This window comes from Myotis myotis, unplaced genomic scaffold (genome assembly GCF_014108235.1).
Source record: "Myotis myotis isolate mMyoMyo1 unplaced genomic scaffold, mMyoMyo1.p scaffold_m19_p_7, whole genome shotgun sequence".
Taxonomy (NCBI): Eukaryota; Metazoa; Chordata; class Mammalia; order Chiroptera; family Vespertilionidae; genus Myotis; species Myotis myotis.
In genome coordinates this window covers 45,399,656-45,415,040 of record NW_023416379.1, presented here as the reverse complement: position 1 = coordinate 45,415,040, position 15,385 = coordinate 45,399,656, and the positions used below count along the sequence as shown (strand labels likewise).

The following is a 15,385-nucleotide window of genomic DNA, read 5'->3' as shown; positions in this document are numbered from 1 at the left end:
TGATCTTTCTTTTCCCATCATAAAACTAAGGAACATTTTAAAAATCAAATCTGTTTAAATTACATAAGAGAATGCTTCCAATAAAACAAGCCCTGCAACATTAAAACAACCAACACCTTTCAGCCATATGACATGATCATTACAAAACGAGTCTTACCTTACTTCGGCCGGTGGACTTGGGGAATAGGGATTTGCAGAGCAAGCTAGGATTCTAATGACCGCTCCAGGATGATAGGTTTCCAGAACAAGAACAGCTGTAGGATACACCTGTTGTTCAAAGGTAAGTTCCACATAGTCTTGGCTCTGAAAATTAGGCGGCGTCCTCTTGAATGGCAAGGAAGCACTGGGACACTGATCCCACCATGTTCCATAAGTTCGAAACACAGCTGTCTGAGTGAAGTCACCAGAACTTGGGAATACATTTGGAACACCTGCCAAATTCCACATGGTATAGGACATACTATTTTCACTTCCATAATGGGAACTGAAATCCACCACTTCTTTGGCATACTGGACCACCTCTGCATTCAGAGGGGAAGTCCGGCTGTTTGATTCTATGGCTCTATGGCTGTTCATCATTTCTCCCCTCGCAGCTGTCCTGGCTCGGCGCCGCAGGCATAGATAATAAAACATGGTCAGAACTGTTAACATGGGGAAGACTGGTGACATGCAGATGTGAATTATGAAGCTTCAAAAGGTCAGGTGTCTTCCATAAGATGCATAAACTCTCTGAAGGATATTCTAAAAAAAATCGAATGGCTTGATAAAATAATTTAAATAAGCATAAAAATGCATAAAAATGAGGTAATAAGCAGGCTTTTTACCCAATGTAATTTCCCAGAATGAAACTGAAAAAAAAAAAATTCACTGTAAATGTGAATCTCTAGCATAATCTATCTGATGTATTTTTAAGAAATCTAAATAATTGAAATGGATACAATTTTATGCTATATGAGAAGTAAAACTAATATTATAAAACAATGGAAGATGTATCATCTCAAAACTCCCATTTTATACAAAATTATAACTATCTTCAAGAAATACTGAGTTTAAACTTTAAAAATTAAAATTATTTAAAGTATATGGTAAACCACTAAAATACTGCTGTAAATCCCAAAAATCTTAGACATTTTTAATTTCACTTTTTAACAAGTGATTCCCTATTGTTAATTATTATTCATGCCAAAACATGCGGAGTACAGATCTCACATTATGGGAATATAGTTTTCTGGAGCTGACAGTTAATCCAGACCAACTAAATTAACTGCCTTACACATCACAGATCACCAGACAGTGCTTAATTTATAACTCTTAGCATTATTTGTTAGGGTGATCTACGGCTGGCTGGCATCTGGTTTGTTGCCAGCCACTCTTTAAAATCACTCACCCCCTGATAGAAAGGTCACAGGATATGCAAAAGTTGGCACTCATCCATGCAGCCTGAAAATGGCATGTTGACTTCAGGTACAAATGCTGACATGTGACATTCTTTTACCTGTAAGATAAGAATTTTAAAAAATATTTTAATTTTCAACTTAGGAAGTCAACTATCCCAAAAGATTTATCATTGATAAACAGCTACTTGTTAGACAGAACTTTCAAACTGAATAGGTCACACTTTTCTGAATTTGTGGACTATTATGAATAACTAATATACCTTGTTAATTTTATGAAAGAATATATAAAATATAATAGTGAATCCTTTCTAAATAGAGATTGTAAACCCAGAGCTTATGAGTCCAACTATGCTAACAGACATTTTATTGGGATCAGATAGTGTTTTCTTAAATTTGACTAGTTTGTAATTTTCAACAATCAAGAGGACCCCGTTTAGAAGAGGTCTGAGCTCTCTGCGTACCTGCCATTATTTCTGGCCAGCTCTACCAGCTCACAGCCAGGCCTGACCCCATTCACATTGAGTAGGTAACCTCTCGTCTACACAAACAAGGAAATCAAACATGATTTTTGTGCCTGTAAAGTCTGGAGCTTAACTTCTTCTAAGTAAAAGAAGAGGGATGTACTAACGTCTCTTTAGTAGAACAATGTGCTAGCCTTTTAAAACTTTAGTGCTAAGATTATAAAACATTACAATTTATAAAACACATAAGTAGGTTTATTTTCTGCTATCTGCTGGTACCATCTTTGTATCAGATATATAACCTAGTTCCACAAGGGTCTACATAGAACTAAATTTCTTGAAGGAGGGAATCTAGCCAAAGATCTTCAGTTCTCAAAGTACTCAGCACATAGTAAAAACAAAGTATCTTACTTGTTGACAGAAAAGGTAATAAGCACACGAAGAATTTATGTCTAAAATAATTTAAAATTACCTAACAGCATCCTTCTATTTCTCAATCCCAGCCATACCCAAATCCAGTGAAATGCTTGACAAAATGTAACAAGTAAAACAGTAAATAAATAGCTGAGCTTGAAATAAGTGAGGAAAATCCACAGTTGTGAGAAACAGAGAAAGTCAAAGACAGAAAGCAGGAGCTGAAGCTAATATGACTCATGGCATCAATTACAAGGCCTTAGTGGTTATAAGGAGACTTTGTGACACTCACACAAAAATGGCATTTCAAGCCACAGGTGCCATTTGGAAAGCCAAAACTCAGCCAAGATCACCCTATCCATGAAACCAGGAATAGGAAAACTTAGCTCACTGGCCAGGAAGCCCAAGATGTGATATCAACCTAGGAAATGGGGGAGAGTCACCAGAGTAAAATCAGACCCTTATTAGGCATGTACTATGCACACAGTGTGAACCTAAGTTCATACTTCCTTCGTGGTTTAGAATCCATACTCCATCCCCACGTCAAAAACTTTAAAAAGAAGTAGTCCTGACCCGGTAATGCTTTAGGGCCTGTTAGGGGCAGATGGGAACCATCTTTGCAGGGATGCTTCCACAACACAGGACAGAGGTTAAACCCTTTCTAAAGATTTACAGTGCTGAAGAACAGGTCATGTTATAAATGTGGGAAAAAATAATTACATAGTAGATCACTTGCTTATGCAAACATCTCACCTACCACAAGTATAAATCTGTTAAGAAAAAAAAACTTTTACAACTGCACAAATATCAAATCTTTTACACCAAAATGTGAAATGATACAACTCTTTCTTTTACCATATATATTTTATTTCAAAATAAGCCCCCAGGTAAATTAAGAGGAATAATTTTCCAAAGAAGTTACTAACTCTCTTTTAAAAAAAAAAAAAAATTTATTGATTTTTTTACAGAGAGGAAGGGAGAGGGATAGAGAGTTAGAAACATCGATGAGAGAGAAACATCGATCAGCTGCCTCCTGCACACCTCCTACTGGGGATGTGCCCGCACCAAGGTACATGCCCTTGACCAGAATCGCATCTGGGACCCTTTGGTCCGCAGGCCGACGCTCTATCCACTGAGCCAAACCAGTGAGGGCAGTAACTCTCTTTCTTAAAAGAAAAAAAAAAGTGCCCTAACGGGTTTAGCTCAGTGGATAGAGCATCGGCCTGCGGACCAAAGGGTCCCAGGTTCGATTCCGGTCAAGGGATGTACTTTGGTTGCGGGCACATCCCCAGTAGGGGGTGTGCAGGAGGCAGCTGATCGATGTTCCTCTCTCATCGATGTTTCTAACTCTCTATCCCTCTCCCTTTCTCTCTGTAAAAAATCAATAAAATATATTTTTTAAAAAAAGACTAGAATATGAAAAACATTCTAGAAGTGTACATAAATTTCTAGAGCATTTAAAAAAAAGAAAAAAGTAATGAAATAAATTTAAATTATAAAAATGTAATTTAGGAAATAAACAACAATGTATAAGTATCCAACTCAATTGACTGGTCAGCTAATTTGGGAAACTGGATGCTTTATTCCTAGAAATCTTCAAGAGAAGGAAATACCATCTGCCAAGGTGGATGGATGCATTTGACTGTATAATCTTTGGACATCACTGCTTACTCCACAGCCTATAAATTGCTCACCCACGCTCTTTTCACTATCTTTATAAAATGGCATTTATCAGAAAATAAAAGTTCTATAAAACCAAAGAAACATTTGCAAATTAGATATCATTCATGTGAATGTTCATATTCTTGACAAAAAGATTGAGACAAATTGTGAAAGTCAAATTCTATTTGACATACAAACCACAAACTTTATAACTGCTTCCCAGCTAGCTTTTACCACTATAGAGATGGGATACTAGCAAAAGCAGCAAGTGTCATATATGCAATGTCATTTTAAGGCTGTTAAATAAAATTTTACATTGAGGCAACATATATAAAGGTGAGTTACAAACTATAAATATATGTATTACATGTTCAAATATCTTCAGTGTACAAGAGAAATGTAAATGAATGTTTTATTTTTTCCAATAATAAATAATCGTTAGAGTTAACTTTTTGTGAGATAAAGCTAAAAATAACCAAAAAAATGAAAAAGCAAACAGCAACACTATTCAAAAAATTTAATAAAATTAAAAATCTGTTTTTAAAAATAAACAAGGCATAGAAAAAATGTGCAAACCCATTGTTATTAACATCCTTCATTGATTCTAAACTCCTTTCTAACAACTAAGATGACACATAAAAGTGTTTTGGTGGTGTAGAACATATGGAAGAGAAGGGATAACTCGATCTACTTTTCCCTGGGAAATGAAGCTGAAAAGGGGGGAGAGAGCCATAGTCTCGGGACACATGTGGACAGCAGCGACCAACGCAGAAGTCCAAACTGTCCATGTACTGTCTGGACCTTTGCCAAGGAGTGGAGGTGATTTGTGATAACCAATGAATATCCTAATGGGCAATAAACCAATGCACAAGATACAATAATTTTATTTTGTGAGGAGAATGGGATTTAAAAACAAAATTATTTTTCCCACCTGGTGCAAATAGTAAATATTAGTCTGTAAACTAAATTTTTCCAAAAGGACACTTATAAAAATGTATCTTTGGGAGACATTTTCTTTTCAGTTCATTCAAAATGCTTCTTTAAAGACTCTTGCAACATATAAAAATATCATTTTCCATTTAACAAAAAGTCTGAATTAAAAATAGGGAGACCTTTATTTTATTAGTTATTTAATCCAATCATTTATCTGCAATGGTTATGAAGTGCGAATTTCTCGGCAACACAATGAACTTTTATACTCACATCATCAAGGAATACAAAACAACAGCCATTTAACCTGTATCGTGAGACCTTCACACTCCCTGGGAAACAACTTGCTTTATAGGACATGATTTTATTATAATGCTTTATTTCCAACTACGTCTTTCATATTATAAACTGCTTACCAAAGTTAAATAATACCATTACAGAGAAAGCAGTAACAGTGGGAAAGAGAAATTAAGCGGTACAGACAAGGGAGAACATATGTTTACCACTGAGATTTGAAGTGAGATGGGGAGTCGATGAGGCGGAGAGAAGCAGGATGGCAGCAACTGCAGAGAAGACGGCTTGTGCTTCGGTAGAGAAAAAGGGAGGAAGGAAAAGGACTTTTCATGAAATAAGCAAAAGGAGGCAATGGGAATGAACTTGAGCCAGGGCCACACAAAGGCTAGGTTCATAGTGTGATAAAGGAACTTGGAAAACAAGTTGAAAACTCAAGAGGATTCTCGACTTAAATTGAAAAGACACAGAAAAAGGTAAAAAGAACAGGCAATAAGGCAGGGTCATATATTGAAGGCAGTCGTAACACAATACTTATTGCAAAATATCCCACAGAGATATGTCAATAAAGTGAGAGATAAAAAGAGCATTCAGGCAGCCTTGTAGCATAGTACCAAAAGGTAAGAGTGCATAATGTGGTACCAAATCAAGAAAACAGGCCGAACCTTAATTGTTATTTCTGTATACTGCTGAAACTGATCAAGAGACACTATGTTGAGGAAAGGACTTTTCTGGTTAAGTCTAGAAATCAAGACAAGGGCAAACTGAGGAAATGATCAAGAAGAGTGGATTAGAGTTGAATTTGTGCAGAGCTGACACTCATAACCAGCCCTCTTTGCAGGCCTGCCCCCTCTCTGGGTTTCTATGGCACCACATGCTCTTATATCTCCTTCCATCAGTCAAATAACTGCTTCTCAGTCTCCTCTTGGGTCTTCTTCTTCCTCATTCTCAAGTGTATTAAGGTACCATTAAAGGAAGGCTCTCTTTCTGATAAAATGATACACCACACATTCCACCTGCCTGGCACCAGTCTTCTCCCACCCTTGCTGCCAACCACCAGACTGCACTTAGGCTTTGCCACTAAGGCTGGGTTCCCCTGGAACACCCTTGCTCGTCCTCAGCCTGGCACCCTCTTATCCATCCTTTAGTCAGGTTTAGACCTTATCTATCACCTACTTTTTCATTGCTCTTGCACGTAGTATATCATTCCCTATATGCCGAGGTAATTTTCTATCCAAGCAGACAATAAATTCCTCAAGTTCAGAGAATGTGTCTTAATTATAACTATACCCTTAGGGCCTAGTACATGTCAATAAACATTTGTTCTATGTTTTTTTTGGTTGTTGTTTGTGTTTTTTTTGAAGACTGGCAGAGTAGATAGCAAAAGACAGTTAAAATAAACATAGAAATAAAACCAGTGACTCTTCAAGATAAGGCACATGTAGACCAAAAAATGAAGCAAAAAAAAGTTCTTGATATAGAAAAAAGGGGAAACATCTATAATAATAAAAGTTTAATATGCCAATTAGGCTGGATGTCCTTCTGGACGAAGCTGGGGCTCCGAGGGAAGCCCGGGTCCCAGGTACCAGAGGGGAGCAGTTGCCGGCAGCCAAGGGAAGGAAGGCCTACTCTTGCACAAATTTTGTGCATCGGGCCTCTAGTTTAATAATAAAAAACAAAGCACAGTAGGTGAGAATCAAATGTATGACCTTCTTTGAACCCATCCAATAAGTAATAGTATACACATATTGTTCAAAGAGAAGGTAAAAAAAAAAGTAGTAACTTCCCTGATTGAATAAATAATTTTAAAAGGGGAAGATAGAATATAAAAAGTAACCAGTGACCTTATAATTAAATCTAAATCATCACTGAAACAGTAGTGGTAAAGTTGAAAGGGATGGTTAGAGAAAAACAGAAGTAATGTACAAAGGAAATAAAATCAATAGAGCTAAGAATGGGGGAAGCCAAGGAGTCAAGGTTTCACCTTATTAAATGGAGATGTGAGAGTAACAGAAAGTCAATTATACACGCTTCTAGATTTGAAAACTTGCAGGGGAGGAAAAAAAAGTAAATATGAATAAGTTAAAATCTCCTATTAAAAGATAAACGCTTTCGCACAAGGGGTCCTTGGGATAGAATGGCTCTGTGTTTTGGCTTTGGAAGTCACAAGATCTACATAAAATTGCTGAGAACAAAACACATGTGTGCATATAAAACTGATGAAATCTGAGTATGGTCTGTCAATTGAATCTGTATCAATTTCCTAGGTATAATATGCTATAGTTTTATGCAAGATGTTACCATTGGAGGAAACTGGATGAAGTCTACACAGGATCTTTCTGTACCATTTCTTATAACTGCATGTGAATCTATAATCATCTTTTTAAAAACAAATATTTTAATAACGCAAATAATAAAGGCATACTTTCAAATTGGGAGGAGAGAAGATTAAAAGGATAATGAAAGTCCAGCTGTATGATGTTTGGTGTATAAGAGAGGCAAGTAAAGCAAAACAATACAGAAAAACTAAAAATCAACATATGGGCAATAAAGATCTATCTGGTATACACAAAACTGACACAGATGGCAATAGTAATATCAGACAATGTAGACTCCAAGGCAAAAATCATTAAATAGGGCAAAAAAGGACATTTTATATTTCGTAAGATTAAAATCCACTAAGAACAAACCACTACATATAGTAATCTATAAGATGGATTCAATCAAATTCATACTCACTGTAGGAGACAAACATTTTGCTTACTGATTTGTCAGTTTTGAGAAAATAATAAGGATGTAGTATGTTATACTGGATATGTCAAATCAAAACAACAGGCTGATGGCTTATCAAAAATGTCTTCGAAAAATGCCCAGACATTTAGAAAAGTAAATTTAGAATATTATCATAGCAACCATTTTTTAAAACAAATCTAAATATGTAATACAAAATATCCAATAAAAGAATATATACAAAGAATATTTTAATAACCTTGCGGGGGAAATTCAGAGGCCATACAGAAAATAGCAAAACTGACAATATACATAGTAAAGATTTCCATGCAGTAAAAGCTCCCAGGAACAGCATTAAAAGAATATACTATAAGAAATACTAGTAAATGATATACCAAGTCATTAATAGCCATTACACGTAAAGATCTATTACAAATCAGTAAGTAAAAGGACACTTCCACAGAAAACTAAGCAAACAATATAAACAGGTAAGTAATACAAATGGCTAATATTTACAGATATTCAACTCTGTCAATAAGCAAAAAAATGCACAATTAAAGCAGTACTAAAATAGTATTTTTCATCCATAAAATTACAAAAATGAAAAAAAAAATGATTGTATCATCTTAGCAGCAATGATTATGAGACAATTCTTCACTGGTTTTTAAGCAGGGGCACTGAGAGCCTTTGTCCCAGACTATGTTTTTAAGGGTGTTTCTACAGCAAATATCCCCCAGAGATAAAGAAAGGTCTCCCTGTGGAGGCGAGGGCAGGTTTGTTCACTATCCAGCATAATAATGATAATGTTTGGACCTAGGGCAAAGGTTAGGCAGGTTTACTTGCAGCCTATTATGAAAGATTCAGATTCCCTAAGCAAGGGGTTCCTCTCCTCATCTATTGCATGTGCTAGAATCATCTGGCCCTCATCACATCACCAAGTGTTAATTAGGGCTCAAGGAAGCAGCACAAGAAAATGATGATCCTCTGACTACTTTTATTTCTGTGCATTGTCTCTGACCCAGGAGTCTCATGTCTTCTTCCAGCATCCATGAGATTGTTAACTTGCATGTAGAGTAAAATCTCAGCCTTGACCATTCTTGGCAATGAGATGGCAGCAGCACCATTCTCATAAATTGCATAAATTTGTTCTTAAAACACCCTTTTAAAGAGCAACATGGAACAATCTATCAACATTTAAAAATAGCCTTTGAACCAGCAATCTCACATCTAAACATTTACACTAAAGAAATAAACAAATGTGCATATGTACATACAAAAACGATATCTGTAGTTTTGTTTGTAATAGAAATAAATTTGGAATTGGCTAAATATCAATAGGGAATTGGTTATATATTAAAATTTGGGGGTTATTCCTACAATGAAATACCAAAAAAGTTTAAAAAGAATGTTATATGCAGTAACATAGATTGTCATCAATTATTACTAACTGGAATTATAATTATACACTGCCATTTATGAAACATGTAGACTTATATACATTTATTTCTAATGTCTGGGAGAAGAACAAATGAATGGTAATAATCTCTAAGGAATGGATTTACTGGCTGATGGACACACAACATATTTACTTTCTCTTTTAGCTATTTCTGTACATATTTTTGACTTTTTAAAAAGTATACATTTATTTTATGATCTCATACAGTTTCTAAGTATCTATTATAGCAACCATTGAAAATTTATTATATTGCAGATGTCCAGTTGGGACGGTTAAATACATATAGACATGGGCTGTTCCAGGGATCACTCTATAGAAGTTTATCCCTCAGAGTTGCTGAAACTAGGTACATAATGTCCTGAGTCAGAGCTGATGAGGAGAGAAACACAATGCTTATAATGCACAGTGCAAATCAAAAGACATGCTTCTCCACGTACAACTCCGAGGAGCAACTCTACGTGGAGAGTTCTGTGTTAACAAGAGAAAGGATTTAACAACAGTTAATGATTCAATTGGCCAAAGAAAAGCAAGCTAAAATATTATTTCAAGAATAGGCAAGAAACTTCACCGAAAGGGTTAAATCAACTTACCCCGTTAAATGCACTCATTCCAAAAATATTTAGTGGTGTCTACAATATGCCAGACATTGTTTGAATCCCAAGACATTAAAATACATTATAAAGCCAGAGTAATAAGAACAGCATGGTATCAGCAAAGGAAGTCAGAGATCAATGAACAATTTAGAAGTTCCAAGGATAAAGAAGGATTATGATCTAGGATAAATATAGTATCTGTTATCAGCTGGGAATAATAGAATTCAACAAATAATGATGGGGTCACTGGCTAACAATTTTTTTTGAGGGGTGTCGGGGGGAATTAGAGCCTTACTTTCTTTCTTACCCTAAATATTGTTGAAGTAGATTAAAGATTTAAACATGAAGAATAAGACCATTAAAAAATGCTAGAAGAAAACAGAGGTGGATATACACAATTTACGTAACAAACAGTCTAAAGATATCAGTTAGAACCATGAAGTTAAAATGGATTATGTGAGAAGAGGAGGCAATGAAACTAACACAAAAAAAGAAGGAAGGGGCAGTTTTTGTTAATTGACCATATTTTGAAATAAAAGATACCCAGTTAGCAACATTTTAAGATGCCATTATACAGAGGGCTATGATCGCATTACTGGATCATGGCATTAGTAAAAAGAAATTAACCCATTTTCAAATCCTAACAAAAAGGAAGAGCATGAAAATACAGGGTTCAAGAAAAGCCAAAATTTGGGATAGCAGTTAAAAAACTTTTTAAACTTGGTACTCAGAAAAGAGGTGTGGAAAGAAGAGTCCAATTCAATGAACAATTAGAGTGCCTACTATGAGGTGATGCACATTGCCACTGGAAATATAAGTATTGTCCCTCCCACCCCCCAACTTAATCTATACATAAAGAAGCCTAAGGGACCATTACGACCAAACGACCGGTTAACCAGTCTCTATGACAGTGATGGCGAACCTTTTGAGCTTGGCGTGTCAGCATTTTGAAAAACCCTAACTTAACTCTGGTACCGTGTCACATATAGAAATTTTTTGATATTTGCAACCATAGTAAAACAAAGATGTATATTTTTTAATATTTATTTTATATATTTAAATGCCATTTAACAAAGAAAAATCAACCAAAAAAATGAGTTCACGTGTCACCTCTGACATGCATGTCATAGGTTCGCCATCACTGCTCTATGATGCACACTGACCACTAGGGGGCAGACCCTCAACACAGGAGCTGCCCCCTGGTGGTCAGTGCACTCCCACAGCCAACCTCCCTGTCCCACCCCCACCCCATAGGCCATGATCACTGGTCAGGCCCGTGGTGAGGGACCACACCCTGCACGAGAATTCGTGCACCAGGCCTCTAGTTTCTAATAAAGGACTATAGGAGCGCTGATGTATCAGAAAATCTCCCTCTACTCAACCAACAGATACAACATGTAACTGTGACGACAGGAGCATAAAGTGAACTTTAAGGGGGAAAAAAATGTGCCTATGATCTGAACTTAAGAAACCTAGGCATGTACGCCAGGAAGCGGTAAAGGCAGCTTGCGTCCTGGAACAGACCAGAAGCAAGACCCCACGCCTGGTGTTAAATGAGGCCGCCAAGGTTTAAAGTCAGACACAGACCCTGCCACACAACTGCCTGTTTACACGGTCTTGCCTTTCTAATTATGTGTATATTTCAATTAGTGAATGCACCCCCACACTGTGGCAAGGAGTACCTGGGAAACCATCCAGGAAACCCAACACCGCGCCCCTTGCTAACACGTTGACAGGGAGGCAGGGTGTCCACCATCCCTGCGCTCTGGGACACCCCTAGACACAGACACGAGGCTGCTGCGGGCACCTCGTGGCAGTCCCGAGTGAAGACATGGGTCTGGCCAGGCAACCACCATCGGACGCCAGAGCAACGCCCAGCAAGCACACACACAGCAGCAAGCACAGGCGCGCAGGCGGCGGCCCGGGCTGCAGGCTCCCAGGGGCCGAGTCCCAGGGCCCGCAGTCGCCGCGGGGTAAACAGCCCTGCCCGCTCGCCCTGGGACAGCCTCGTGAGACGGGAAGCGCCCGGGGCCGCGGGCTGTTCTCAGGGTCCCAAACCAGCCCCGCCGGCGCGGCGGGGGCGGCCGGGGAGGGGGGACGGGCGGGGACCGCGGCAGCGCACCCAGGCGCCCCAAGCGCGGCGCTCCGCCCGGCCAGGCCCAGCCCCAGCGGCGAAGGAAGAAAATGGAGACCCGCAGGAGGGGGAAGCAAAGAAAGGGCCGTACCCTGCAGGGTCCGGAAGAGCGCGCGCCGTGGGCTTCGCCAGCGACCAGGCGGCGCGGGGAGGCCCGGGCGCGAGGGCGGCCCCAAACTCCCGCGCTGCGGCACCGCCGCGGCGGGCCGGCCCAGCGCGACCCGGAAGGAAGACACGGAAGCCCGGAGGGGGCGGGGCCAAGAGGCGGGGGGCGGGACGGTGCCAGGAGGCGGGGCCAGGGGCGGGGCGGGCCAGGAGGCGGGGCTCTCGCTGGGGTCCCTTGGAGGCGTCGGGACCGCCCTCTCCGAGGCGGAGGGTTCCCAGTCCTGGGCGTGCCCTATTTATTGTACAGTTAGTTACTCGCGGGTGGGCAGCGGCTGCAAGTCCACCGCGGGAATGACCGCTTCCTCCCACCGCCCTGCCACCTGTAGTGTAGGCCTGCTAGGGCTTCCTCAGTCCAGGGTGGGTGGATTCGGTGATGCATAGGGATTGCAGGAGGTAAGTCCTAAGAGGAAAAGTAGAACAAAGTTATGTTTTCTACCAGATGCATACCCTTTACTCCTCCCGAAAGTTATGCAAATTTCTCCCCAAATAAAAAATCAATCCTGCAGGCTCACTTCCCTCCCAACATTCAGAAGCCCGTGATCATTACCTCTGATGAAAATGCTCTCACGGTCTCCCTTAGTCGTTTTTTATTTATTTTATCTTTTTTCAATATAGATAATATCACCTTTTTAAAAGTTTGCGGTTTCTGTTAAGATAGCAAAACATTTAATAATGACGAGATGTTGAACTACACATACTTGTTTTCTGATTGCTCCTAAAGAGGCAAAATAATGATATTTATTTATAAATTATATATATGAACTGAGCTGATGTATGATGTGCAGTTTGAATTGTATACAAAACAGTAAATTTTAAAAAGGAATTGAAGCTTAATCGTCAACCTCCCTTGAGTGAGGGCAGCACTTAGTGACTTGCTTCCGAAGACTATGGAGGAGTGGAAAATAGCTTTATTGTGGAGAAACCTGGCAAGCACCTAGGCCAGATGAAAGTGAACAGCATTAGTGATAACCCAAGTTGATAACATGCACCCTGACATGGTGTGATGAGAAGGGCACTTCCTCCCTGCGATATTCTTCCTTAAAACCCATAAACCCAGTCTAACCTTGAGATAACATCAGAATACCCAGATATCCTACCAAATGCCTGAACAAATTGTCAAGTTAATGAAAAAAATAAATAAAGAAAGAAAGAAAGAAAGAGAGAGAGAAAGAGGAAAAGAAAAGAAAAGAGAAGAAAGAAAGGAAAAGAAAAGAAAAGAAAAACAGAAATTCTCAGACCAGAGGGGGACTTAGGAGACAGGACCAGTAAATGTAATATGGTACTTTGCATGGGATCCTGGAACATGAAAAGGACATTGGTGGGAAAACTAGTGAAACTGGAATAAAGAGTGGAATTTAGCTAATAGTAATACCAATGTTGGTTTCTTAGTTGTAAGAAATGTACTATTATAATGTAAGATATTAAGAATAAGGGGGAAATAGGTGAGTGGTATACATGAACCCTCTATGGTATCCTCATTGTAACTTTTCTATAAATCTCAGTCTATTCTAAAGTCAAAAGTGGATTACAAATAATAAATGAATTTGTTAATAAATAAATAAAACTGACCCTTTATGGTTGCAGGTGAGATATAATTGAGTTGATGCCTTCAGGGCACTCAGACCCAATCTACCTAAAGCAGTTTCTCATTTCTAACATAATTCCAAATAAACTTTTCATTGAAGTATAAAATATATTCAGAAAATGACCAAAATATGAGTGTAGTTTGATGTATTCAGCACTCAGATTTTTTTTAAAAAAGAGAAGATAAATACTAACACCCAGAAACCCCCACGTGCTCTCCTAAATGTCTACCCTTTACTCCTCCCCAAGGGTAACCATTGTCCTGACTTTTAATACCAGGGATTAATTTTGCTAAGTTCTTGCCTTTATAAAGATGGATTCATACAATATACATTCTTTGGAGTTTGGCTTTCTCTCTCTCTCTCTCTCTCTCTCTCTCTCTCTCTCTCTCTCAACATTAGTCTTGTGACAGCTATGTCATTGAGTGTAGCGGTAGCATTTTGAGTTTCTATTGTATAAATAGACCATAATGTATTTATCTATTCTCCTGATGGGCACTGAGCTGTCTTTAATTTCGATTATTACAATCAATGCTGCTATGAACATTTTTATGTATATCTTTTGGTGCATGACCCTCCATCCATTTTCATCTCTGGTGTTTAAGAGATGTAGTAGTTGGTGCTGTTATTTTATTTAGTGTGCTTGTTTAGTTTTTGTTTTTAAAGGCACTTAAAGTGCTGCTCAGAAAGTATGCAAGTTTATATTTAAGGAAAAGAAAAGACTAGGACAAAGTTCCATTTCTGTGACTAATGGAATTTGGGCCATCATTGCTCAATCTACCCTCCCTCCAATGTTCTTGTCTCAAGGTCTGTGCCATTGCCATGCTTTGTTCAGTGGGCAGAAGAGTCAAGTGAGGCCATGGAAAAGGGCGATACTTATCAGTTAGTGATGGCACTGATTTAATGGGGGAACTAATGCCTAGTTATTAAATGGAATGTTGTTTGCAGCTGAATAGCATCCCACGCCTTAACAGCACTATTACAAATAAAGTAAGTCCAAACAAAGCTTAATTGTGCATAAAGTCACCAGCTCAGCAAGCTGGTTATGATCCATTCTATGTTAGCTTCAAAAGTTACAATGGTCTACTCAGATGGGGAGGCGGGCAAAGAAGGAGCAGGTTCAAAACTCTTCTTTGTTTCTAATCTCGAAACACTCATCATCATAACCTTTCACTATTTTCAAATGCTTTTTTAAATTTTAAAATGAAATGTCTTCCAATTAGAAACTTTCGGGGTAAGGAGTATGCATGACAATAAGATACTATGTCAGAGGAAGGAGATACCATCATTCAGCACACTGCCGGAAGGGCCAAAAATGTCTTCACAATGAGGTTTTCTATCATTGGTTCCCAAGTAAGTTTTTCTATCAAGTCAAGACCTCTCAGAAAATGCAACTCCATGCATTTCCTACATAACTCAGTGAAAATAATTTATCTCTGGGTGAAATTTTAAGTTAACTAGTTTGTTGGAAAGCGGTCTTCCGTCTGTAATGTTAGTTCAAGGTTTTTAATATGCCAGTGGCCAAAAAGCATGAATAATAGCTAGTACGAGTGATCTTAGTATACTTTT

General features: G+C 38.6%; 1 protein-coding gene across 8 annotated transcripts in view; it reads right to left on the bottom strand.

Moving 5' to 3' along the window:
- FBXL4 (F-box and leucine rich repeat protein 4) overlaps positions 1-12,301 on the bottom strand; it is a 61,730-nt gene extending 49,429 nt beyond the window's left edge. For 6 of the 8 annotated variants that reach the window (XM_036316727.1, XM_036316731.1, XM_036316735.1 and 3 more), the window contains exons 1-3: positions 12,160-12,301; positions 1,388-1,495; positions 158-741 (exon numbers count right to left, since the gene is read on the bottom strand). In XM_036316727.1, coding sequence (XP_036172620.1) covers positions 158-669 — 512 coding nt within the window. In that variant the 5' untranslated portion in view covers positions 670-741; positions 1,388-1,495; positions 12,160-12,301. Of the gene's footprint in view, positions 1-157; positions 742-1,387; positions 1,496-2,564; positions 2,670-5,367; positions 5,449-12,159 lie in introns of those variants that run through there. The other 2 variants (XM_036316729.1, XM_036316730.1) reach the window with 2 other exon arrangements.
- Positions 12,302-15,385: the final 3,084 nt, after the last annotated feature.